Raw genomic sequence first — 27,627 nt, forward strand, 5'->3', positions numbered from 1 at the left:
TCAGGCTGTATTGTTTAAATATGTAATTCCCTGTGTTGTTCACACCTTTTAATCTCTGCATTGTTCACCCCCTGCAGTGTTCACACCTCAGGCTCAGGCTGTAATCACCCATATTGTTCCCCTGTTCACACCTCAGGAGCAGTAGAAACCCACAAATAATCCCTGCACACTACAAAAAGAACATATACTGAGGTGGTACTGCAATTAAAAAGTTTTTTAATATATAGTTATTGTGCAGCAGTGCCAGCATTGTGTCACTGTAGGCTGCCTGTGTGTGCCATACACACAGGCATCATAGGGCAAGCAGAGTATGGCACACACAGGCAGGGTAGGGAAGGCCGAGTATGGCACACACAGGCCGAGTATGGCACACACAGGCCAAGTATGGCACACACAGGCCAAGTATGGCACACACACAGGCCAAGTATGGCACAAACCAGCCAAGAATGGCAAACACAGTGAAAGTATGGCACATGCAGGCAGGGTAGGGCAGGCAGAGTATGGCACACACAGGCCAAGTATGGCACAAACCAGCCAAGTATGGCACACAGGCAGGGTAGGGAAGTCAGAGTATGGCACACACAGGCAGGGTAGGGAAGGCAGAGTATGGCACACACAGGCAGGGTAGGGAAGGCAGAGTATGGCAGGTTTTTGCTGTACTACAACCATTAATATGGGTATGGTCATGTGATAACATGGGTGTGGTTTCAAGTGGGTGCGGTTTCAAAAAGGGGAGTGGTCAAAATTGACTTCCATTATCGGCCCTCTACCACGTAGGTCGGAAAAATTCCGGCCCTCGGTACAACAGAAGTTGGACAGCACTGCCGTAGATATATCACTTCTGTTACTACTATTTAACCTTTTCTTCAGAGGATTATATTTATACTATTCTGCTTTTCTTTGCATTTCCATGCTGGCGTTGCACCATATTACCGTGAACATTCAATGATGGATTAGAGCAGTGATCCCCAACCAGTGGCTCAGGAACAAGATGTTGCTCCCCAACCCCTTGGATGTTGCCCTCAGTGCCCCCAAACCAGGGAGTTATTTTTGAATTCTTGACTTGGGGGCAAGTTTTGGTTGAGTAAAAACAAGATTTCCTAGCAAATAAAGCCCCTGTAAGCTGATAGGGTGCATAGAGGCTGCCTAATAGCCAATCACAGCCCTTATTTGGCTCCTCCATGAACTTTTATGCTGCTTGTGTTGCTCTCCAAGTCTTTTTACATTTGATTGTGGCTCAGGAGTAAAGGTGGCTATACAAGGGCCGATTGTAGTTGCCATATTGGTCCCTTAGACCGATTCGGCAGCTAATCAGCCCGTGTAGGGGCACAAACGATAGGCCTGCCCGACCGTCATCTGGCCTGAAATCGTCCAGATATCGATCAGGCAGGTTAAAAAATTTAGTCAGATTGGGAGCTGATGCGGTCCCCGAACCAACTGTGCCTATTCCGGCGTTCTAATTTGATTGTTTGTCCCCAGGGCCAAACGACTGAATTAAACAAAATTCACCTGGTATCACCCACCTGTAGGTGGGGATATCGGGAGAAGATCCACTTGCTTGGCAACCTCGCGATCTTAACATGTATGGCCACCTTAAGAAAGGTTGGGGACCCCTGGATTAGAGCAAGCATCCTGCAGCAATTTTCCAAGACCTGCACCATTTGCACAAGGTTATAGTGGACCAGTATAAATCAAATATCTCCCTGGGTTTAGGGTGGCAGCCTTTGGGTCTGCTGCTGTATTGTTACACTTCTGCATGGAGCGGCTTTAAAAGATAGAATGACGGTAAGAGCATGACATTTCTCCATTGTATACAGCCATGTTTCCAGCCTAGGAGTGTTTGTATTCTTTATTTAGGCTGATGACATGCAGTCCGTGTGTGTTCTAAAATAGTGGAGTATCGGGCGGCGTTCCCGGGAGCATGTGTGTGACAGCAGTGCATTCCTCGGATCACAGGTCAGCAGCCAATTTGGGCCTCCCATGGCCCAGCATATGGCTAGCGAATAATAATCTATCATGGATCTGGCGGTGGGAGGCTTAACAACGATAGGTTGAGGTAAGCCACATGGAACAGGCTTCACCATATGTTGTACAGGACATGATAGGCTACTGACATTGAAACTACAACAATATAGAACTTATTTAGTGTATATGCACTGTATCTAACACAGGCTCCTGGGCTGGGGCGCAGTCACTCTAATATCAAAGGCTCTAAGAAGCCCATGTCAGCACTCCCAGTCCTTAAGGCTTATGGCACACATAGCAATTGAAAGCATTTTGACTGATGTGGTTTGTACATTGTACATCTGGCATGGGCGGGCACCAGACTGGCAATACATAGAGGGGCTGCTGGAAGATTCCATAGACAGTAACTATTTAGTGGGCCTGTGGGGGCCTGTTTGGGTCTCTTTGTCCAGACCCAGAGGGCTGTCATTATATACCTGCGCCTTACCCACCCATGTCTGCCATCACCAGGCAGGCGCCAGTATATAAATAAGCCAAGGGTAGGCGGGCTCTAGAGGAATTTGGGGCACGCTAACATCGCCCGCCAACTGCTAAAGACGTGCTTTGCCGACCCGAACCTGTCTGACCCAAGGGTCCCGCGGTTTTGGCGACTGCCCATAGATCACTACTAACTAGAGCTTTCCCTGCTTACTCTGCACCTAAGCTATAACCTATCCAGAGCAACGCTTCCCAAACTGAACAGCTGGTCCTTCTGGGACAGACCCATTGAGTGTGATATATGGGGAGAATACTCGTTTGCTGTCTTACAGATCTACTCTGAAGGGTAATTTGGAGGGGGGCTTTAGGGTGAATCCTTGTTTGTGGCCTAGGTATCCTAGAAACTGTGGACAAATGGATGATAAAAAAATATTATATACAGTTCGGTGATTTCCCTATGGGACCAAACTGTAAATTATATCCTTATAAACGGTGCTTAGTGATGTCATCAGTTATAATCAGAGCTTAGTGATGTCATTTCTGTCACATGACTCAATAAAACGTGTACATTATAATAAATAAAGTACCCCCTGTTGTAAAATATGAGGATATTAGAAGTCAGCTCGGAGTTCCATGACCTATATAGAAGATATATAATATCCCTATATTTTACATTAGGGGGTTAGTTATTCACTATATATTCATATGTCTGTAACCCTATCAGAAGCTAAAATGGCCTCCGATCAAATGTTGAACTGTGTCTTATCTATGGGCCCTTTGTAAATGAGCCCCACAGAGACCGTATCCACCGTAACTTGTATATTGGATACTGATGGGTAGAATCCCAATTATTTGTGTTGTTTTGGTGTTGGGCCAAATTCAGTACATGGGATACTTGTGCTAATGCAGCCATGGCCGATTCTGCCCCCCCCAGCTGCACAAATTGACCACATTCCTCATGTAACGTCAGCCATTTGGAGTCATTAGTGCATCTCCACGGGGGTATTTATCAACAATTCAACCTGCCGGAGCGGTCGGATCAATGTAATTGCAGCTTATAGATTCCCACAGTCCTGAGTGAATGGCAGGAGGGATTCTGGGTAATTAAAGGCAAGTATGAATTGTAACTAATAACTTGCACTAACGCTTGTAATGTATACCTGCGCCGACAGATAGAAACGTTCCTCCCCGTGCTGCCCGGAACCTCCCTTTCTGTCAGCACCAAGTTAAGGACACATTGTACTGGGAGAGACATGCTGAACAAATAGTAACACCACGCGGATACCTACCCTCGCTCTAGTGCTGCTCTTACATATAGGGGCTGGTTTAGTCAAATTTGAGTTTATATTTTATTTTTTACACTATATTCTTAGGAACCATGAATAGTCGGTATTTATTAAAGAAAAAATTCCTTGAAAGTAGAGAGAAAAAGGAAAAGTCACATAAATCTGCCCCATAGTGACAGCTGACAGTCTGTCCAACCAGGGTCGGACTGGGGGGGGGGGTTGCAGGGCCCACGAGGCTTCTGCCTTGCGGGCCCCTGCACTCCCCCAATGGTCCCCGCCGCAGCCTTTCAAACTTCCCCCCATAGGCCCCCCCACCCATTTGACCCCCCCCCCCATTCGGGATAGAGACCTACGGCTCAGTATAATGCCCTGCGGGGATCGGGTCTGGGCTTAGAGACCTACGGCTCAGTATAATGCCCTGCGGGGATCGGGTCTGGGCTTAGAGACCTATGGCTCAGTATAATGCCCTGCGGGGATCGGGTCTGGGCTTAGAGACCTACGGCTCAGTATAATGCCCTGCGGGGATCGGGTCTGGGCTTAGAGACCTACGGCTCAGTATAATTCCCTGCGGGGATCGGGTCTGGGCTTAGAGACCTACGGCTCAGTATAATGCCCTGCGGGGATCGGGTCTGGGCTTAGAGACCTACGGCTCAGTATAATGCCCTGCGGGGATCGGGTGTGGGCTTAAGAGATCTACGGCTCAGTATAATTCCCTGCGGGGATCGGGTCTGGGCTTAGAGACCTACGGCTCAGTATAATGCCCTGCGGGGATCGGGTCTGGGCTTAGAGATCTACGGCTCAGTATAATGCCCTGCTGGGATCGGGTCTGGGCTTAGAGACCTACGGCTCAGTATAATTCCCTGCGGGGATCGGGTCTGGGCTTAGAGACCTACGGCTCAGTATAATGCCCTGCGGGGATCGGGTCTGGGCTTAGAGACCTGCGGCTCAGTATAATGCCCTGTGCGGATCGGGTCTGGGCTTAAGAGATCTACGGCTCAGTATAATTCCCTGCGGGGATCGGGTTTGGGCTTAGAGACCTACGGCTCAGTATAATGCCCTGCGGGGATCGGGTCTGGGCTTAAGAGATCTACGGCTCAGTATAATGCCCTGCGGGGATCGGGTCTGGGCTTAAGAGACCTACGGCTCAGTATAATGCCCTGCGGGGATCGGGTCTGGGCTTAGAGACCTACGGCTCAGTATAATGCCCTGCGGGGATAGGGTCTGGGCTTAGAGACCTACGGCTCAGTATAATGCCCTGCGGGGATCGGGTCTGGGCTTAGAGACCTACGGCTCAGTATAATTCCCTGCGGGGATCGGGTCTGGGCTTAGAGACCTACGGCTCAGTATAATGCCCTGCGGGGATCGGGTCTGGGCTTAGAGACCTACGGCTCAGTATAATTCCCTGCGGGGATCGGGTGTGGGCTTAAGAGATCTACGGCTCAGTATAATGCCCTGCGGGGATCGGGTCTGGGCTTAAGAGACCTACGGCTCAGTATAATGCCCTGCGGGGATCGGGTCTGGGCTTAGAGACCTACGGCTCAGTATAATGCCCTGCGGGGATCGGGTCTGGGCTTAGAGACCTACGGCTCAGTATAATGCCCTGCGGGGATCGGGTCTGGGCTTAGAGACCTACGGCTCAGTATAATGCCCTGCGGGGATCGGGTTTGGGCTTAGAGACCTACGGCTCAGTATAATGCCCTGCGGGGATCGGGTTTGGGCTTAGAGACCTACGGCTCAGTATAATGCCCTGCGGGGATCGGGTCTGGGCTTAGAGACCTACGGCTCAGTATAATGCCCTGCGGGGATCGGGTTTGGGCTTAGAGACCTACGGCTCAGTATAATGCCCTGCGGGGATCGGGTCTGGGCTTAGAGACCTACGGCTCAGTATAATGCCCTGCGGGGATCGGGTCTGGGCTTAGAGACCTACGGCTCAGTATAATTCCCTGCGGGGATCGGGTCTGGGCTTAGAGACCTACGGCTCAGTATAATGCCCTGCGGGGATCGGGTCTGGGCTTAGAGACCTACGGCAGAGTATAATGCCCTGCGGGGATCGGGTATGGGCTTAAGAGATCTACTGCTCAGTATAATTCCCTGCGGGGATCGGGTTTGGGCTTAGAGACCTACGGCTCAGTATAATGCCCTGCGGGGATCGGGTTTGGGCTTAGAGACCTACGGCTCAGTATAATGCCCTGCGGGGATCGGGTCTGGGCTTAGAGACCTACGGCTCAGTATAATGCCCTGCGGGGATCGGGTTTGGGCTTAGAGACCTACGGCTCAGTATAACCCCCTGCGGGGATCGGGTCTGGGCTTAGAGACCTACGGCTCAGTATAATGCCCTGCGGGGATCGGGTCTGGGCTGCTGGGGCCCAGCGGGTTTTGTCCCGGCGGCCCAGTCCAACCCTGTGTCCAACATATCCCTTTAAAGGGTTGCATTATATTAAAAGTTACGTTGAAAGTGAACAGATCATTCATTGGATCATTTCAGTAGATGCTTTATATCTGATGTTGCTTTGCGAGCGTGCAAACCCCATGTCATTCCATAGGATCCTGTGTGGGTCGGCAGCTGTGCAGTTGGTCACACTTAAAACCCAAAAATACCTAGCACCTCCCCCCCCTTTACCAAAGATATGCCACGCTTTAAACAAATTATATAAGGCCACGTCGGGGTGTTTAAACATTTATATTTCATATAACGTTGTTAGAAGAAAGGATTTATGGATGTGGCTGTGTCCGTGGCCTATTTGTACTAAAGGGGAAAAACACGTTTCCCTGCGCATAAATCAGAGTTTCTGCCGCCTTCAAAGGACGTTGCCAGCGTTACTACCGGCTCTCCGGGTTATTAATTGTGAGAACTGGACTGAACCATCCTGATTTATACACTAAAGCCCTCAGTTCTAAAGGCATAATCTATATATTCTCACAATAGAATAAATAACAGGGAAAATATATCTTTCTATGTATCCTGTTATGAGAAGGCACAGAATGTCAGCTTTCCATAACAACAAACAGAAGATAGGCTATATAGTATTCTTATGTATCCCGCAAACCTGTTATCCAGAAAGCTCTGAATTAGGGGAAGGCCTTCTTCAATAGAGACTATTTGAAACAAATAATTCAACTTTCTACAAATGATTTTCTTTTTCTCAGTAATAATAAAACAGTACCTGTACTTGATCCCAACTAAGATATAATTACCCCTTATTGGGGCAGAACAGCCCTATTGGGTTTATTTAATGGTTAAATGATTCCCTTTTCTCTGTAATAATAAAACAGTACCTGTACTTGATCCCAACTAAGATATAATTACCCCTTATTGGGGGCAGAACAGCCCTATTGGGTTTATTTAATGGTTAAATGATTCCCTTTTCTCTGTAATAATAAAACAGTACCTGTACTTGATCCCAACTAAGATATAATTACCCCTTATTGGGGCAGAACAGCCCTATTGGGTTTATTTAATGGTTAAATGATTCCCTTTTCTCTGTAATAATAAAACAGTACCTTGTATGTGACCCTAACTGGGATATGATTAATTCTTTTTGGAGGCAAATTAATCCGGTTAGGTTTATTTAATGTTGACTTAACGTATGGTGATCCAGTTTATGGAAAGATCCCTCACCCGGAAAATCCCTGGTCCTGGGCATTCTGGAAATACCTGTACCTTCTGTTTTGGGCAATAATAGATCCATTTAATTCTAGCTATTAATAGTTTTCCGGATAATTTGGATCTCCATACCTTGTCTGCTAAAAACGTATGTAAACATTATATAAACCCAATAGGATTGTTTTCCTCTAGAAAGGATTCATTATGTCTTAGGATTAAATACAAGGTACTGTTTTATTATTACAGGGAAAAGGGAATCATTTAACCATTACATAAACCCAATAGCACTGTTCTGCCCCAATAAGGGGTAATTATATCTTAGTTGGGATCAAGTACAGGTACTGTTTTATTATTACAGAGAAAAGGGAATCATTTAACCATGAAATAAACCCAATAGGGCTGTTCTGCCCCCAATAAGGGGTAATTATATCTTAGTTGGGATCAAGTACAGGTACTGTTTTATTATTACAGAGAAAAGGGAATCATTTAACCATTAAATAAACCCAATAGGGCTGTTCTGCCCCCAATAAGGGGTAATTATATCTTAGTTGGGATCAAGTACAGGTACTGTTTTATTATTACAGAGAAAAGGGAATCATTTAACCATTAAATAAACCCAATAGGGCTGTTCTGCCCCCAATAAGGGGTAATTATATCTTAGTTGGGATCAAGTACAGGTACTGTTTTATTATTACAGAGAAAAGGGAATCATTTAACCATGAAATAAACCCAATAGGGCTGTTCTGCCCCCAATAAGGGGTAATAATATCTTAGTTGGGATCAAGTACAGGTACTGTTTTATTATTACAGAGAAAAGGGAATCATTTAACCATTAAATAAACCCAATAGGGCTGTTCTGCCCCCAATAAGGGGTAATTATATCTTAGTTGGGATCAAGTACAGGTACTGTTTTATTATTACAGAGAAAAGGGAATCATTTAACCATTAAATAAACCCAATAGGGCTGTTCTGCCCCCAATAAGGGGTAATTATATCTTAGTTGGGATCAAGTACAGGTACTGTTTTATTATTACAGAGAAAAGGGAATCATTTAACCATTAAATAAACCCAATAGGGCTGTTCTGCCCCAATAAGGGGTAATTATATCTTAGTTGGGATCAAGTACAGGTACTGTTTTATTATTACAGAGAAAAGGGAATCATTTAACCATTAAATAAACCCAATAGGGCTGTTCTGCCCCAATAAGGGGTAATTATATCTTAGTTGGGATCAAGTACAGGTACTGTTTTATTATTACAGAGAAAAGGGAATCATTTAACCATTAAATAAACCCAATAGGGCTGTTCTGCCCCAATAAGGGGTAATTATATCTTAGTTGGGATCAGGTACTGTTTTATTATTACAGAGGAAAAAAGTTAGAATTATGTGCTTATAATGGAGTCTAATTCAGAACTCTTCGGATAACCAGTTTCCGGATAACAGATCCCATACCTATATGAATAGCTGCTATATTCTTTGCAGTAATATTGGGATATAGTGGGAGCAGCCATATTTGTTCCCTTGCTCAGTCCATTACGAGCTATAGCGCATATATTTGCCCTTATTCATATGGATGTTTGTAGTTATACTGCTGTCCCTAGGCAAGAGAATCTTAAAGGGGAAGTCAACCTGAGAAAAAAAAAATTTTGTATAATGAAAAAAATTGTAATTCTCTGTTGGATACGAGCGATTGCTCTGCGCACACCATGAAACCATCGGGGAGAAGCCAATGAATGGGCAAGCCCCTCCTTATTATTAGAGTATGCGAATAATTTCCGTTAAAACAGTCCGTTAGCTAATTGGCCGGTGCGTCTGTGAAGTTAATATGAATGAAGCAAAGAGCCTGATTGAAGGGGAAGTGAGAGGAAGGAGAGAATGGGGCCCCGAGGCATTGCTTCCCCAGCTGCATAGAGTATGGAGCTATTTGCAGCCAGAGGATTGGGTTTCAGGAGAAGGTCACAGCTGAGTGTATCCCGCCGGGGCCCTGGGATATAAATCTCACTGTTGGGAAAGAGAGGGGCTCACAAATCACTTGCATTCCTTGTGTAATATCCACCCTCGCCATCATTACTGCCTCCCCGTTGCTATAGGTATCTTGTCCGCTTAGGAACCCAACACTCCTTCCTTCAGAAGTTCATTTTTATTTTCTTTTTTTGCAATAAACTCCTACAGCCGGGGGTTCTGGGTAATATTTCCCATAGAGTCGCCATATGGACCTTCCTCGTCGGCTGGTAAGGGTGGCAAGGTCCATCCAGTTATCAGTCCCCGGCAAACAAGCAAATCTTTTCCCTGGAAACCGAACTGTACAGATATGTATAATTCTTAAGGATATAATATAATTGTAATTATAATATGTCTAGGGATGCACCAAAGCCAGTTTTTTGGGTTCAGACGAACCCCCCCCCCCCCCCGACGGATTTGGCCGAATACCCAACCGAATCCTAATTAGCATATGCTAATTAGGATTGGGAAGGGTTAAAAAAAAGGGAAATTTCCCCCCTAACATTTAACCCAAATTATAATTGGAGTATGCTAATTTATGCTAATTAGGATTCAGATTTGGTTCGCCCAGGGCCGCCATCAGAAATCATGGGGCCCATCACAAGAAAAATTTTCTGGGCCCCCCTCCACCCACGTCCTGCCCCCCAATGGCCCCTCCCATCAGTAAAAAGGACACACAGACATTGGTAGCCAGGGCCCCCTAAAACAGTGGTAGCCAGCATCTCCCCAGCATCCTCCAGTTAACCCCCTCCCTTGTCCTACAGCTCCTCCCCCTCAGCATAATCCAGCTCCCCCTCAGCATCCTCCAGCTCCCCCCCAGCGTGCTTCCCACTATCCTCCAACTCCCACCCGCCCAAGCATCCTCCGGCTTCCCCCCTGCTCCCACCAGCATCCTCCAACTCCCCCCAGTGACTTCCTGCGGTTCCCCCCTCTTGATATTTGCCCCAGCTCCCTCCCAACATCTGCACAGCTCCCCCAGCATCCTCCAGCCCCCCCACCAGCGACTTCCTTCAGCTCCCTCCCCACCAGCGACTGCCTCCAGCCCCCCCAGCAACTTCCTCGAGCTCCCCGCCAACAGCGGCTTCCTCCAGCCCCCCCCCCAGCAACTTTCTCGAGCCGTGGATTTGGCCGAAAACGAACCCTGCCAAAAAAGGCCAAATACTGAACTGAATCCTGGATTCGGGGCATCCCTAGTCAGGACCCCCCCTGTGCAGGTCTGGACTGGGTCCTGGAATTTCTAGGACACAGAGGCCCAAACAAACAGCCCCCTCCAGCCCAATAAATTAGGGATGCATCGAATCCCGGATTCGGTTTGGCCAGCCTTGTTTTGAAGTATTCTGTTTCACCCAAATCCACGCTCCCGGCCAAACCGAATCCAAGTCCTAATTAGTATAAATTAGCATATTGTGGGCCGCCCCAGAACTCCCCAGTTTGGAAGTTGTGGCTAAATGGAGGCGGAGGGACGGCGGCTCGGGCAGGAGAGGGACAGCACATAGGGGCTTTCAGGGGGGCTGTCTTTGGCCACAAGAATGGGCGTGTCCAAAAATTTCCGCAGGACCTCCCTCTCCTAGCCCCACCAACCAATAACATCTTCTGCTGCCCCTGTTCCCACTGAAGCAATGCAGCCCATTGGGACCTCACAAACCTGTCCCCAGAGGAGTTTGGGGGCGGGGCAGGCAGAAGTGGGAGGAGGAATGGGGACACACTGATCTTTTGGGGGGGGGGGCTGTGAGCATCGCATTACTGAATGGTGCACACAATGGGGTCTACATATTTATTTAGGTGGAGCTACATGTACAGGGCCGCCATTAAGGGGGTGCTTCAGTCGGAGCGCCTTGTGGCTGAAAACTTTGTGAAAGGGGGGTCTTAAATGGAAGTGGGCAGGTCTGGTGGAGTTTAGTGTAATTAGGGAGTGGCCAGTGACGATCAGGGGCATGGCCATGTGTGCAAGGGGCATCTAATATAGGATGTATGGGATCTGTTATTTGGAAACCTGTTATCCAGAACGTTCAGAATTACGGGAAGGCCATCTCCCATACACTCCATTTTAATCCAATAATGTCAACAATGATTTCCTTTTTCTTCTGTAATAATAAACCACTGCCTTGTACTTGATCCCAACTAAGATATAATTACCCCTTATTGGGGCAGAACAGCCCTATTGGGTTTATTTAATGGTTAAATGATTCCCTTTTCTCTGTAATAATAAAACAGTACCTGTACTTGATCCCAACTAAGATATAATTACCCCTTATTGGGGGCAGAACAGCCCTATTGGGTTTATTTAATGGTTAAATGATTCCCTTTTCTCTGTAATAATAAAACAGTACCTGTACTTGATCCCAACTAAGATATAATTACCCCTTATTGGGGCAGAACAGCCCTATTGGGTTTATTTAATGGTTAAATGATTCCCTTTTCTCTGTAATAATAAAACAGTACCTGTACTTGATCCCAATTAAGTGACAATTAATCCATATTGCTGGCAAAACAATCCCATTGGGTTTATTCAATGTTAAAATCATTTTTAGTAGACTCCCAAGGTATAACGATCCAAATTACAGAAAGATCCCTTATCCAGAAAACCCCGGGGCCCGGGCGTTCTGGATAACAGGTCCATAAATATATATAATGTATTGAGGAAGGGACAGAGAGGCACTGCTTTGAATACAAAAAAATTTGAAATTTATATAGGGAATTTCCCTTTTCCATTAGACACATAGAAAGTTCTAATAGAAGGAACCTTTCCGTATGGAATGACAGTCTGGGATAAGAAACACAGAGCGCACTGAGAGAACACAGAACCAGATAGAAACCATATTTGGCCACCATGCGTTTTTCATCAGATTTCTGGCCGCCGGCCAAAGCCCCCGTGTATAGGGAACCCAAGGAGCAGGTGTATGTTTGTAGTCACGCGGCCCCCGACTGATTGGGAATGGCATCTTTCCCTATTCATATGGAACTGGGGCCAGAACAAGAAACCTTATCCTCTCCCTGAGATGCTGCACTCCCATAGGGAGAATCACAGGGGATTTCCGTGCATCGGATAATGATTTCCCCTCTTTCCCACAGCACAGAGGCACGTCCAGGTGTACCTAGAGGATGCACTCGCTCAGCTGCTGGAGAACAAGGACGAGGTCGAGCCCCAGGGCAGCACCGCCAAGTTCTTTGCCCAATAGTGAGTATTTACTTGGTTTAGTCATGGGAGAACTGCCCCTTTAGCCTAAAGGCACTATATGGGATTCAGTAGTAAGGAGAGATAGATAGATAGATAGATAGATAGATAGATAGATAGATAGATAGATATAGATAAATATACAGATAGATATAGATAGATATACAGATACAGATAGATAGATATAGATAGATAGATAGATAGATAGATAGATAGATAGATACAGATAAATAGATAGATACAGATAAATAGATATAGATAGATATACAGATAGATAGATATAATAGACAGAGTGCCGCACACATAGGGACTTGATACAAAAGAAAAAGTGGTTTTATTGAAAAAATTCCAACGTTTCGAGCACAATCTGTGCTCTTCCTCGGGGACAAAACCCACAACACAAAAATAGATAGATATAGATAGATATACAGATAGATAGATATATTAGATAGCGAGATAGACAGAATAAATAGATAGATAGATAGATAGATAGATCAGTAGATAGATTGGCAGATACATAGATAGATAGATGATAGATAGATAGATTGATTGATAGATAATATAGAGAGAGAGATGATAGATATAGATATACAGGTATAGGACCCATTATCCAGAATGCTCGGGACCAAGGGTATTCCGGATAAGGGGTTTTTCCGTAATTTGGATCTCAGTACCTTAAGTCTACTAACAAATCAATAAAACATTAATTAAACCCAATAGGATTGTTTTGCATCCAATAAGGATTAATTATATCTTAGTTGGATTCAATTACAAGGTTCTGTTTTATTTCTACATAGAAAAAGGAAATCAGTTTTAAAATTCTGAATTATTTGATTAAAATGGAGTCTATGGGAGACGGGCATTCCGTAATTCGGAGCTTTCTGGATAACGGGTTTCCGGATAAGGGGTCCGATACCTGTATTAGATAGAGAGATAGACTAGATAGATAGATAGATATATTAGATAGAAATATTAGATAGAGAGATAGACGGAATAGATAGAGAGAGAGATGATAGATAGATAGATAGATAGATAGATAGATAGATAGATAGATAGATAGATAGATGATAGAGAGAGAGATATAGATAGGAAGGATAGATAGATAGATAGATAGGCAAAGATTAAAAAGAAAGGGGTGGCGAAAAATGCTCAACTTCAGTGTTTATGTGACAAAAAGTCACATGTTTAAGGATTCCGATTGGATCTGGCCAGAGCCATGGATACAGGCGAATCCTGCAGAAAAAAAGCCGAATCTGGGTTAAATCTCCAACCAAATCCTGGATTCAGCGCATCCCTATAGATTGGATTAACCTGTTGAGTTGCATCTGGGACAGACCCCCTGTGGTGCCAAGAATTGTATTATTCCAAAGGAAATAAAAATCTGTCTTACTTTTTAATACTATAACCTTTACCTTTACTGTGGTGCAGGGGGATTAGTAGCTGCTACCTGGAGCTGACAATGATTGGTTTGAATTGCATAACTAGGGGTGCATACACAGTGACTGCATTTGTTCCTGTAAGCATAGGAAGCCAATAAGAACTCAGGACCCATCCAGGCCTAAGGTCCTGTGATCCCTGTTCCTACACCCCCAAACACCCCCATCTAACAGTGGTGTCAGGGAAGTGATTGGTGGAGGGGGAAATGCTGTTCCAGCGTTACTGCACTAATTGGCTTTACTATTTTGTATTCAATGTGCTTATTATCTCATTGGAAACTTCCGAAAGGGCTAGTTCACCTTTATATTAACATTTAGTATGCTATAGACAATTTGCAACTAGTCTTCATTTTTTATTTCTCATGTTTTTTTTTAGTTATTCAGCATTTGGTTCAGCAACTTTCCAGTATGGTATTTCAGCAGCTATCTGGTTGCTATGGTCTTATTTACCTTAGCAACCAGGCAGTGGTTTGAACAAGAGACAGAAAAATCAATAGGGGAGAGGGGCTGCCTAGAAAGATAAGTATAAATAACAGTACAATTGTAGCCTCACAGACCTATAGTTTTTGGCTGTCGGGGTCAGTGACCCCCATCTGAAAGCTAGAAAATATCTGAAGAGGAAAGCAAATAATTTTAAAATAAAAAACAAATAAATAATGAAGACCAATTGCAAAGTTGCTAGGGATAGGGCATTCTATAGAATACTAAAAGTTAACGTAAAGGTAAACCACCCCCTTTAGAGTTTCTAATTGTTCCATGATAGACTCTTACTATTTTCTATGTTCCCCCCCTTCCCCTGTCTTTCCCTGCCAGGCTTCTGCCCCATCCTACTAGTTTTCCCCTCCTGATACCCCACGGCCGCTAGTTAATTAGCCTTTCCGATGATATTTATTTCCTGATTTCTATGCCCCAAATCCTTACTAAGCTTCTGTACCCCCCTAAGGGCCTGAACCCCCCTTTCCCCAGCGCACGTCTCTCCGTGACGGCAGGATTCCAGGTCACTTGTTTGATGTTGGCGCTTACGTGAATTCACCTTGAGGGCACTGGAAACATTTAAGGATCTGTAGTTTACACGTTACGCCAAGGGGAAGAAAAAGCCTCTTTGTTCTGCTCTGCTCCTGAACCTGGGAAGCAATTGAATTCTCAGCGCCTTTCAGAATTTTGGGCAGGTCCAAGGCATTGATGCTGCGTAGGGTTTGCCAGAGAGTTGCATTCAGAGCCAGAATCCCTTTCTCTTTAAACAATCTCCTTCTTTCTTTAACCCTCCGCAGTTTCCTTACATCTATTTGTTCTGGAGAGGTGGAGAATGCAGATAATTAGATACCCAAAATAGTACCAGCTGATTGCTTGGTAATATAGCGCATAATAACTGAGCTGGCATGCCTTTATACAAACACACCTTTATATGTGTATATACGTGTGCACTGGGCTTTGTCTGGAGGGTATGGAGATTCTCTTCTGTCCCTGCCCCACAGGAGCTTACAGTCTACAGGGGAAATCCGTTTTTCTATAAGAGCCCCATACAGTTCAGCACAGAAACCCCTAATATACCTGTCACTGTAATCTGTTTCTTCAAAAAGTAGGAATAAATACCATTTTATATGCTGAAATTCAGCTGCAAAACAGTTCTTCTCTTTCTGCATCGTTTGAAATCCAGGCAGGGGAGGAGGGACTAAAACATTGATGTTGCAAAAACTTTTCCAGAGCTAACAGGCAGCATGCTGGAACTACATAACCCACAATGCATTGCACTGTAATAGTGCATGTGTAGTATGAGTATTGTAGGGTCTTGGTATGCCTTCATGATGGCCACACACTTTGCATTTTATTGCAAGTACTATAGTTTGCCAAGAGTAAAGGTCCCCATACATGGGCCGATTCTAGCTGCCGATATGGGTCCCTTAGACCGATTCAGCAGCTAATTGGCCCGTGTAGGGGCACTAACAATGGGCCTGCCCGACTGATATCTGGCCTGAAATCGGGCAAATCTCTTTAAAGAGGTTAAAAAATCTAGTCGGATCGGGGACCGCATCAGCTCGTTGATGCGGTCCCCGGACCGACTTTGCCTATACCTGCCGTAATAATTCCATCGTTTGGCCCCAGGGTCAAACGATCGAATTAGCCTGGATTCTCAATATATCGCCCACCCAATATCGCCAAGCGAGCGGATCTTAAGGTGTATGGGCACATTAAGATGTTGTGGTACTGTGGGTCTTAAGTCAGTTCCCTCAGTCCAGCTGACCTCTTGGCTTTTGGTGGCAACCTGCATGCTATAGCTTAACAAGTTGGCTCTTCCTGGTTTACAACCATCATTTTTATCATTTGGCTACTCCATTCTGATACTATCTTGTTCAATGTCCACATTGAAACAAAAATTAGCTATCTATAGATCAGTGGTTCCATAATGGTGGGGCTGGCCTTCTGGGGTAGAGGCTGGGTGGTCCAACCTGAAGGTCATTTAGGGTGAGATTTGGGGATCTACCTATTTTCTAACCAAGATATTTCTGGAAACCCACCTTGAGATGGGGATGAACACTTATGACTGAATGGATGAACCAGCGATGGTTTAATACAACTTATTATGAGCCAAGAGGGGCCCTGACTAAATGCCCAAAGGGATTCTTGAAGTGGAGAAGAGTCTGAAAACCTCTGGTATAGGCAATGATGTAACTAGAACTTTCTGGATCCCTCATTTATCTTGATTCCATTGTTTGTAATTGGTTTCTTTCTGTTTTATCCTCTCTCAACCCATAATAATAACCCAAGGGCAGTCAGAACCCATACCGGGCACCCTCAGTCATCTCTAGGGCTTCTTGGTCTAATCTAGCCCAATAGTTAGTCAGCTGTAAAACCTAACATGAATAGACCCCTTCAGTGAAATCTTTCCTTTTTCACTCACACACATATATATTGAATATTATTGCCATTGCCTTTTGGAAAGGACCTCCGCCGAGTCTGTCAGCCGTCACTCCCGCTGATGCCTTTCTTCTCTCATTATCCTCCACTGCCTCTCAGGGGTTCCTTTCTCGGCAGGTCATAACAGGAATTCAGCGCGGAGGTTTTTTCAGGAGCCAATTTCGGTTTTCCACCCTTGGCCTATATTAAAGCTAGTTAATAATTGGGAAGTTAATGAGGCTGACACTTCCTTTAGAAGAACATTTTTTATTATGCGATAAATAAAGCGATGCCTGTAGCCCACCCAAGCCTCCCATTGTAGGCTGGATATCCGTGGAGCTTACAGGTGCCACATCTCTTACTGAAGCTATTAATGTAGCTGTTCGGCTTGGCTGTGTGCGGAATCACATTTCCTTTATAGATCACTGAAATGTGCCTTAATGGAAGCTGTCAGCCTTCTTAAAATACTGAACCTGGAATGACCTATTAACCTATGAACTCCTACCACAAAGTGGTCGAGGGATTTGGATACAACCGGAGTACAACAACCCATCAAGCCTGTCAGCTCCTAGCTCACCGTGAAACAGATCGACAAAAGCCTCCGAAGCCTTTTCTGCCAAAAGCAAATATTCAATAGGTTCATCCTTCCAGCTTGCCCTTTACCTTCTTGATTTATGAAAGGAAGTTAAAAGGAAAGAACATCCCCTGTTTTGTTTCAGCGTGTACCGAAGTTCATTTTTAATTCTGCATTTTAATTTCCCTTGAGTGTTTAGTTCTTCTGTATTCTATGTAAATGGCATCATGAAAGGGCTCCCTCCCCCAGGAGCCCCTTTGACTCACTTTAAAACACTACAAAAGAGGGTTTGTGTATCTACAGTAGAGTTCTTGTGTGAGTGAGTGTTGGCGTATGGAGAGCAGAGGGTCTTTTACCGGCCTAAGCTACATGTTTGGTAAGCCCGGCTACATTGTGTCCACAGTTGGGTAGATGGCTTGTTCTACAAGTGGCTGGCACCACTTTCGAAGTCGTGCAAAGTTTCCTCCTCCTGACCTAGGAAAGCCGAAGCAATGCATAGGCCTTTCCACTGGAGACTCCTATTGTTGCCGGTGTAGAGAAATTGTGGTTAGTCGCCTGAGGTAGCAGAGATCTATCGTGGGCAACTAACTCGCTCCTTGGGCCATCAGCCTTAAAAGTAAAGGAAAGCCTTACTAAACGCCCCACACTCCCCTGTAGGTATCTGGATACGATGAGACATGCAGTTCTTCAAGTTAGGGTAAGAACCCACGGAGCGGTTGAGTCGCCCGTGATAGATCTCTGCCATTGTGGGCGGCAAAGCGCTCCCAAAAGGCTTCGCATCGTTTCTGTTTCCGAAGTTGTGCAAAGTTGCCTGCAGGAGGAAACTTTGTGCAACTTCGAATTACCGAAGCGATGCAAAGGGCTTTCCACCAGTGACTCCTATCGCTGCTGGTGGAAAGTCTTTTTGGAGCGCTTTGTCGCCCGCAATGGCAGAGATCTATCACGGGCAACTCCACTGCTCCGTGGGTAAAGGGGCAAGATGTAGATGTGGCTTCTTTCATTCCCTCTCCTGCCCAAGTGCCTTGATAGATGATCAGAGCCTGCACACTAAAGCTGCCCATATACTATAAGATGTGCTCATTTGGTAAGGTTGCCAAAGAGTGGATCTTTCCCTCGATATGCCCACCTACGCTAGGTGATATAATTACAACGATGGGAAAACAAGCTGTCGGAGCGATGACCGCATGGATGAGCCGATGCTGTCCTCAATCCATCTGACTGATTTTCAGGCAGATATCAGTTGGGTAGGTCATGCAGGGGGCCCCATACACGGGTTGATAAGCTGCCAAGTTATTCTGAAGGACTTAAATCTGCCCATGAATGCCCACCATATGTCCCAGATTTCCATTGCAAATGCTCAGTGTGGACATAGCACGTGTTGACAAAGTACAATCCCAGCAGTCCAAGCAGTGGTAGGCAACATGGAGACCAGGAGGATGCCTTCTAATATAGTAGTTAGGGTGGTTGCATTACTTAGGGTGCTCGGCATTAATATGACGTTAGCATGTGGTTCTTTTGGCACCCATTGATGCCACTTGCTATGGGGACGTTGGAGCAACCACCATGTTTAGGGCAAGGGTAGCACTCTGGCCTTGCTGACAGTGTTAGTGATGCACCTAAGCTATCTTCTGTCTCGGGCCCCCCCCTGTGATGCTCTATGGATATTTCTAAGAAAAAGCAATATCTACCGTTAAATACAGTTGAAAAGAACAGAGATTTTGGAAGCAGCTAGACTCTTGGCTCGTGTTAGAAAGGCGTTGCAGGATTCCTCACCGTGCTGCTAGCATCGCTTAAAGATATCAAGTGACATATACTAAATGGTTTTTGTGACTGATACTTGATTTACACAACAGAGAGGCTAGAAACTGGCTGCTGTTAACCAATAAGTAATGTTAGTTGACAGTTTGACTTGAAGGATATCATTGCTTAAGCCCAAAGGAATCAATTAAAAATATCTAAACCTCTAACTACCCCTTCCCTGAAGTTGGAACAGTCCCAAAGGAAAATGAATGCTTCAGATTTGAATGCAGCCCAAAAAAAATGTAAAAGGATTATATTAGCACTTTGCTTTCCGTTTGTAATAATAACAAAGGCTTCGATAATCCTCCATGTTTTCTCGGTCTCATTCAGCCAGTTAACAGAGGATTTAGTTTAGTGCATAGGTTCCGGAACTGTTGGGGCCCAAAGGATAGAACGGGAGCTTATGCTGGAGGCCAGAGAGGGGGAAATTCGGGTAAATGCTTATTCACCATCTTGGATACTCTTGGAACCCAATACTCAAGGCTATTTAGGGCAGATATTGAATTAATGCTGTTTATTGTCCACAATGTTATCATAAGTATAGTATGGGTATGGGACCTTTGTGTCCAGAACGCTTGGGATCTGGGGTTTTCCAGACCTTTCTATAATTTTAATCTCTAACCTTAAGTCTTCTAAAAAGTCATTGAACCCAATAGGAATGTTCTGCCCCCAATAAGGGGTAATTATATCTTAGTTGGGATCAAGTACAGGTACTGTTTTATTATTACAGAGAAAAGGGAATCATTTAACCATTAAATAAACCAATTGGGCTGTTCTGCCCCCAATAAGGGGTAATTATATCTTAGTTGGGATCAAGTACAGGTACTGTTTTATTATTACAGAGAAAAGGGAATCATTTAACCATGAAATAAACCCAATAGGGCTGTTCTGCCCCAATAAGGGGTAATTATATCTTAGTTGGGATCAAGTACAGGTACTGTTTTATTATTACAGAGAAAAGGGAATCATTTAACCATTAAATAAACCCAAAAGGGCTGTTCTGCCCCAATAAGGGGTAATTATATCTTAGTTGGGATCAAGTACAGGTACTGTTTTATTATTACAGAGAAAAGGGAATCATTTAACCATGAAATAAACCCAATAGGGCTGTTCTGCCCCCAATAAGGGGTAATTATATCTTAGTTGGGATCAAGTACAGGTACTGTTTTATTATTACAGAGAAAAGGGAATCATTTAACCATTAAATAAACCCAATAGGGCTGTTCTGCCCCAATAAGGATTAATTATATCTTAGTTGGGATCAAGTACAGGTACTGTTTTATTATCGCAGAGAAAAGGGAATCATTTAACTGAGCTTTCTGGATAACGTATTGCCAGATAATGGATCCCATAGCTGTAGAGCAGGGATCCCCAACCTGTTTTCCCTTTTGAGCTAAACTTTGGGGGTGATTGGCTATTTGGTAGCCCCATGTAGACTGCTGGCCTGCAGGAGGCTCTGATTGGAGTAAAAGTGTGTCTCTGGGCTTCCAAAACACTGGTTGGGGATCACTGCTGTAGAGGGTTGTTACAAAAATCCTATCCACATACCGTTATAGGATTTATTATCTGGAATGTTTGGGACCTGGGCTTCTCTGAAAAAGGGGTCCTTTCCGAGTACATCACTTGTAGCCTACTTTACAGTTGATTATGAGGTTTCTGAGGATTATGTTTTTGTCAAGTTGGGGTAAATAAGTGAAGACAGAGGTTCTAATCCTTGGCCCCCATTGGTGGGCAAAGATCAAGGCCAATGTCAGGAAGTGTTTTCTCCACCGCTGGTGACATTAGCCTTAAGCTTCTGGTACTTTTTTATACTCCTGCCGAAGAAGGAGGTTCTAAACCTTAGATGTTGCTACTTGCCATCAGCATCGAAGCAGGCCATGTATTTCTCTCTCTCAGTCCAATATAGCCACTACTATTATCATGAGATACAAGAAGCACAAGGCTTTATGGTAGCGGTTCTCCACCTGTGGGTCGGGACCCCTTTGGCGGTCGAACGACCCTTTCACAGGGGTCGCCTAAGGCTGTCGGAAAACACATATTTCCGATGGTCTTAGGAATAATTTTATGGTTGGGGGTCACCACAGCATAAGGAACTGTATTAAAGGTTTGCGGCATTAGGAAGGTTGAGAACCACTGCTTTATGGGCTTCCAACCTCAACTTATAATGTCACAAAAACAGCCGTGGACCTGCCCTGTGTGGGTTTGACACGAGGTCCATGACAGATTGTAAATGCTGTAGGACTCACAGTTTCTCTAGTTGCTCTAATAACAGTAGTCATTAACTACAAGATATTGGTTTCCTCTGGCTGTTGTACAGGTGGAGATTGTATTTCGTAGAACCATTGTAGCAATGATGTAGTTGGCCTCCATATATACACAGGTCATTGTTCCCCCTCGAGGCAACACATTACTAATACCACTAGGGCCTATATTCATGTACAAGAACAGTATTGCCTGGGGGGTATCGGTATATTTCCCACTGATTTTTCATGTCAGCACAAAACTGTTAAGGTGGCCTCGGCCTGTATACACAACAGTGGCTTTTTGCTTCTCATGAAGCTTCTGATGCATCTACCCTCCAGCCTCCATTTGTTCCATGCCGCCCATGAAAACATAGTTGTATCAGCCATTAATCCTAATATCCCTCTTAACTGGCCTTTATAATCAGCTGCCAAAAACATCTGGGATTGTAAATTTCACTCATACTGAATTTAAAGGGGAACTCCACCTAAAACAACTTTTTTTTGAAATCTAAATGTAATTTCAAGCAACTTTGCAATATACATTAATTAAAACATATGCAGACTTTTTATGATTTTTATTGTAATAATATGGTTTGGAACAGTTCCCTAAGCCCCGCCCCCTGTTCCCCTGCTATCTCTACTACATTAAGACCAATAAAATGTAACAGTAGTCGTCTGTCCTCAGCCTGCCTTCAGCCTGCCTCCTCCCAATCCCACAATCCCTGCTGCACATGTGATGTCAATAAGGAAAAGAACATCCCAGTGCAATGCATTGTGGGTGATGTAGTTCCTGCATGCTGTCTGTAAGCTGTGGAGAAGTTGTTACAATTTGTAACATCAGTGTTTTAGTCCCTCCTCCCCTGCCAGGATTTCAAATGATGCAGAAAGAGAAGAACTGTTTTGCAGCTGGACTTCAGCATATAAAAATGGTATTTATTCCTACTTCTTGAAGGAACAGATGACAGTGATAGTTATATTAGGGGGTTTCTGTGTTGTGTGGGGCCCTTTAAGAAATTTTGGTTTGGAAGCCGGAGCCCCTCAAGGGGAGCAATGCCTCCCTATTGTTGTGCCCATGTTGGTATTCTCCAGTGCATCCGCCGACGTGGGTATAAATCACAGACACTGGGCAGAGGCTGAATAAGGACCGTTTCTCCTTTCATGAAATGTTCACATAAAAACTTGTACATAGGCATTACAGTCAACAACAGGCATTGTGGGTAATCTTCTGTCCAAAAATCTTTGCGAAAACCGAAGCAATGTGTAGGCCTTTCCGCTAGCAATTCGCTTTGTTGCTGGTGGAAAGGCATTTAGGGGGGATTAGATCTATCGCGGGCGGCTAAATCGCTCCATGGAGCATTAGCAGCTCTCCAGTGTGGAATTTTTGCAGCTATCTGGTTGCTAGGCCCAATTTAACCTAGTATCCAGGCAGTGAAAGAGATAGGTAAATGTATATAGGAGGGCTTAAATAGAAAGATAAGTACAGGTATAGGACCCATTATCCAGAATGCTCGGGACCAAGGGTATTCCGGATAAGGGGTGTTTCCATAATTTGGATCTCCTACCTTTAGGGGCACATTTACTAACCCACGAACGGGCCGAATGCGTCCGATTGCGTTTTTTTCGCAATGATCGGTATTTTGCGATTTTTTCGGAAAATTATCTCAACTTTTTCGTTACCAATACGATTTTTGCGAAAAAACGGGAGTTTTTCGTAGCCATTCCGAAAGATGCGATTTTTTCGTAGCGTTAAAACTTGCGCAAAAAGTTGCGATTTTTTCGTAGTGTTAAAACTTGCGCGAAACGTCGCGCCTTTTAAGTTTTAACGCTACGAAAAAAGCGCAACTTTTCACGCAAGTTTTAACGCTACGGAAAAATCGCAACTTTCGGAATGGCTACGAAAAACTCGTGTTTTTTCGCGCAAATCGTATTGGTAACGAAAAAGTCGTGATAATTTCAAAAAAATCGCAAAAAATACGAAAAAGTCGCAAAATGTTCGTTTTCCAATCGGAATTCTTCCAATTCGGTCGGAATTCGTGTCTTAGTAAATCAGCCCCTAAGTCTACTAAAAAATCAATAAAACATTAATTAAACCCCGTAGGATTGTTTTGCATCCAATAAGGGGTAATTATATCTTAGTTGGGATCAAGTACAGGTACTGTTTTATTATTACAGAGAAAAGGGGATCATTTAACCATTAAATAAACCCAATAGGGCTGTTCTGCCCCCAATAAGGCGTAATTATATCTTAGTTGGGATCAAGTACAGGTACTGTTTTATTATTACAGAGAAAAGGGAATCATTTAACCATTAAATAAACCCAATAGGGCTGTTCTGCCCCAATAAGGGGTAATTATATCTTAGTTGGGATCAAGTACAGGTACTGTTTTATTATTACAGAGAAAAGGGAATCATTTAACCATTAAATAAACCCAATAGGGCTGTTCTGCCCCAATAAGGGGTAATTATATCTTAGTTGGGATCAAGTACAGGTACTGTTTTATTATTACAGAGAAAAGGGAATCATTTAACCATTAAATAAACCCAATAGGGCTGTTCTGCCCCAATAAGGGGTAATTATATCTTAGTTGGGATCAAGTACAGGTACTGTTTTATTATTACAGAGAAAAGGGAATCATTTAACCATTAAATAAACCCAATAGGACTGTTCTGCCCCCAATAAGGGGTAATTATATCTTAGTTGGGATCAAGTACAGGTACTGTTTTATTATTACAGAGAAAAGGGAATCATTTAACCATTAAATAAACCCAATAGGGCTGTTCTGCCCCCAATAAGGGGTAATTATATCTTAGTTGGGATCAAGTACAGGTACTGTTTTATTATTACAGAGAAAACAATAACAATAAATAATTAAAAAACTATAACAAATAGAAAAATGAAGACCAATTAAAAATTCTAAAAGTTAACCTGAAGGTGAGCCGCCCCTTTAAATATTTTTTCCGCTCTTGTTCATTGAAAATCTCATCCTTTCTTTCAATTTCTCCCTGTTTGTGTGTCCTCTCTTAACCCTCATTGAACCTCCCCGTTAGCTGCAGTGGGACATCCCCTTGGCTGGGCTGGGAGCTGGGGAGAGCTTATGCAAGCCGGCACTGTAGGGGGGGACGGCAGTTACAACAGGTGCTTTTTCTGGTAATCAGAGAGCACTTATAACTGGGGCCCCGAGGCCATACAAACAGAATGTGTTACACGTGAGCATCCAGTAATTAGGCCAGTCTCCTGTAGGTGAAACGGCAGCACATTCCAGAGCAGCCCGACGGGGAAACGTGCCTCTCAGAAGCAACAAAAACAACATGAATCTGTAACGGATAACTGTATTGCTCCTAATTAGAGATGTACAGAGTAATTGGTCCTCATGTTTTATTATTTGTGGTTTTTGAAAGATTTAGCAGCTTTATAGTTTGGAATTTTAGCTGCTGTCTGGTTGCTAGGGGCCAAATTAACCTAGCAACCATGCACCGATTTGATTGAGAGACTGGTATATGGATAGGAGAGCACCGAAATAGAGATATAAGTACAGGTATAGGATCCGTTGTCTGGAAACCCTTTATCTAGAAAGTTCCGAATTATGGAAAGGGCATCTCCCATGGACTCCATTATAAGAAAATAATTCTAATTTTTAAAAATAATTTCCTTTTTCTCTGTAATAATAAAACAGTACCTGTACTTGATCCCAACTAAGATATAATTACCCCTTATTGGGGGCAGAACAGCCCTATTGGGTTTATTTAATGGTTAAATGATTTCCCTTTTCTCTGTAATAATAAAACAGTACCTGTACTTGATCCCAACTAAGATATAATTACCCCTTATTGGGGCAGAACAGCCCTATTGGGTTTATTTAATGGTTAAATGATTCCCTTTTCTCTGTAATAATAAAACAGTACCTGTTCTTGATCCCAACTAAGATATAATTACCCCTTATTGGGGGCAGAACAGCCCTATTGGGTTTATTTAATGGTTAAATGATTTCCCTTTTCTCTGTAATAATAAAACAGTACCTGTACTTGATCCCAACTAAGATATAATTACCCCTTATTGGGGGCAGAACAGCCCTATTGGGTTTATTTAATGGTTAAATGATTCCCTTTTCTCTGTAATAATAAAACAGTACCTGTACTTGATCCCAACTAAGATATAATTACCCCTTATTGGGGGCAGAACAGCCCTATTGGGTTTATTTAATGGTTAAATGATTCCCTTTTCTCTGTAATAATAAAACAGTACCTGTACTTGATCCCAACTAAGATATAATTACCCCTTATTGGGGCAGAACAGTCCTGTTGGGTTTAAATGATTTTTTTAATAGATTTAAGGTATGGAGATCCAAATTACGGAAAGATCCATTATCCGGAAAGACATAGGTCCCGAGCATTCTGGATAACAGGTCCCATACCTGTAATAGAAAATGACAATAACGATAAAATTGTAGCCTCATAGAGCAATAGTTTATGCTCTACCGGGGTCAGTGACCCCCAATTGAAAGCTGGAAAGAGTCAGAAGAAGGAGGCTAATAGAATTGACCATTCTATAACATATTAAATGTTAACCTGAAGGCGAACCTCCCCTTTAAGCCTGTGCTCTGGACCTTAGATTGCAGGTTCCAATTGGGTAGGGACTGATGATGGGGACATTATGGAGGCAGGATGCTGGCTATTTTTGAAAAGGCCATTGAAAAGGAATTGAGGGTCCTTTGTTCTTTATTGCCTTTTCAGTGCCCTTTTATCATTTATTCCAGAAACGGCCAAACCCTCCAACCTGTATGAGTTTCTTAAACCGTGGGGCTGTCCCAAAAGGCCATGAGGTTACGTTTCAAAGGAGAAATGGCTATTTGCTGTCTTGTAGCCTTTAAAAACTATATAAAGGTGACTGTTAGGGTGAAGACACAAGGAGCTACTAGTAGCAGCTACTTGTCACGGCTACTAAAATAGACAATGCTGATCATTTACTGATAATTGTCTCTACGTGTGTTTTAGCAGAGGCAATTCTCAGTATTGTCTATGACACAGTATTTTCTGGCGTGTAGTAGCCGTGACAAGTAGCTCTGTGTGTCTTCACCCTAAGAACTATGTTTTCACATCTCACTGACCTTCTTGTGAGCAGAGGGCGCCTGATTCTGGGTTTGCCTCAGGCTGAGAAGTCTCTGTATGGCGACTGTCTGTAAATAAGTCTGATAAAGACAGCAAGGAGCTTGCCAGATAGTGAGAGGCTGCCAGCCCTCTGCAGATTCCTTCCCTCCCCTCTGTAAAGCAACTGCCTATTCTGTTTGTATTCCATCTTTATAATGTGGCTTCCTACTAGCGACGAGGCTCTTGTTTCCCCATAGTGTATTGCCCAGTGGGGGAATGTGCCCAGTGCCTGACAGCCAACAATAGGAGCTTGAGTTACTGCACACCCTGCTGTGCTACTCTGATCAAAGACACATTCTCTTGTTTCCAAGAACTTTCCTTTTATAACCCGGCCTCAGCTATTTGTCAGCCGGCCCTGTAGGTAGGAGAGTTAAAGAAACGTTAACTTACTGACCTTCCCTTCAAAGAAAAACAAGAGGTTGGGGGAAGACAAAGAGCTTCTAATAAACCCATCCCTGCCAAATGGGCCAAGCTCTGAATGCCCTTCTGCCTACAAAGGACTTACCACTGGGTTTCCTATAGGTCCCAGTATCATTGTACTGATCGTTGGAACCTCACCAGCACCCCAATGTGTGGGATTCAGCCTGTATTCATGGCATTAAGGAACAGTAAGTTTGTGTATATTACCCTAAAGGTCCCCATACACGTTAAGATTTGCTCGTTTGGCGAGATCGCCAAGCGAGCAGATCTTCTCCCAATATCCCCACCTAGTCCTGCTCTTAAGGGCAAATGCCCATACCTGGTGCACTCTCACCTTCCAGTTTGTGCCTGTATGTTACCCAACCACTTAGATTGTAAGCTCTACGGGGCAGGGACCTCCTTCCTACTGTGTCTCATACCACATGGCACTTATATATATATATATATATATATATTTATTACATCACTTGTCCTCCCTGTGTGTAATTTTGTATTCTGTAAGATTGTATAGCGCTGCGTACCCTTGTGGCGCTTTATAAATAAAGTTATACATACCTACGGGTGGGCGATATCGGGGAGCATGTAGGCTCGGGCCAAACGATCGAA

General features: G+C 44.0%; 1 protein-coding gene across 1 annotated transcript in view; it reads left to right on the plus strand.

Annotated features, from left to right (window-relative positions):
* Positions 1-27,627, plus strand: part of c11orf49 (chromosome 11 open reading frame 49) — a 93,021-nt gene that overhangs the window by 19,597 nt on the left and 45,797 nt on the right. The window contains 1 exon segment of the mRNA NM_001079316.1: positions 12,406-12,511. Within this exon segment, the coding sequence (NP_001072784.1) occupies positions 12,406-12,511 (106 nt within the window).

Source organism: Xenopus tropicalis, chromosome 4, assembly GCF_000004195.4.
Source record: "Xenopus tropicalis strain Nigerian chromosome 4, UCB_Xtro_10.0, whole genome shotgun sequence".
NCBI lineage: Eukaryota > Metazoa > Chordata > Amphibia > Anura > Pipidae > Xenopus > Xenopus tropicalis.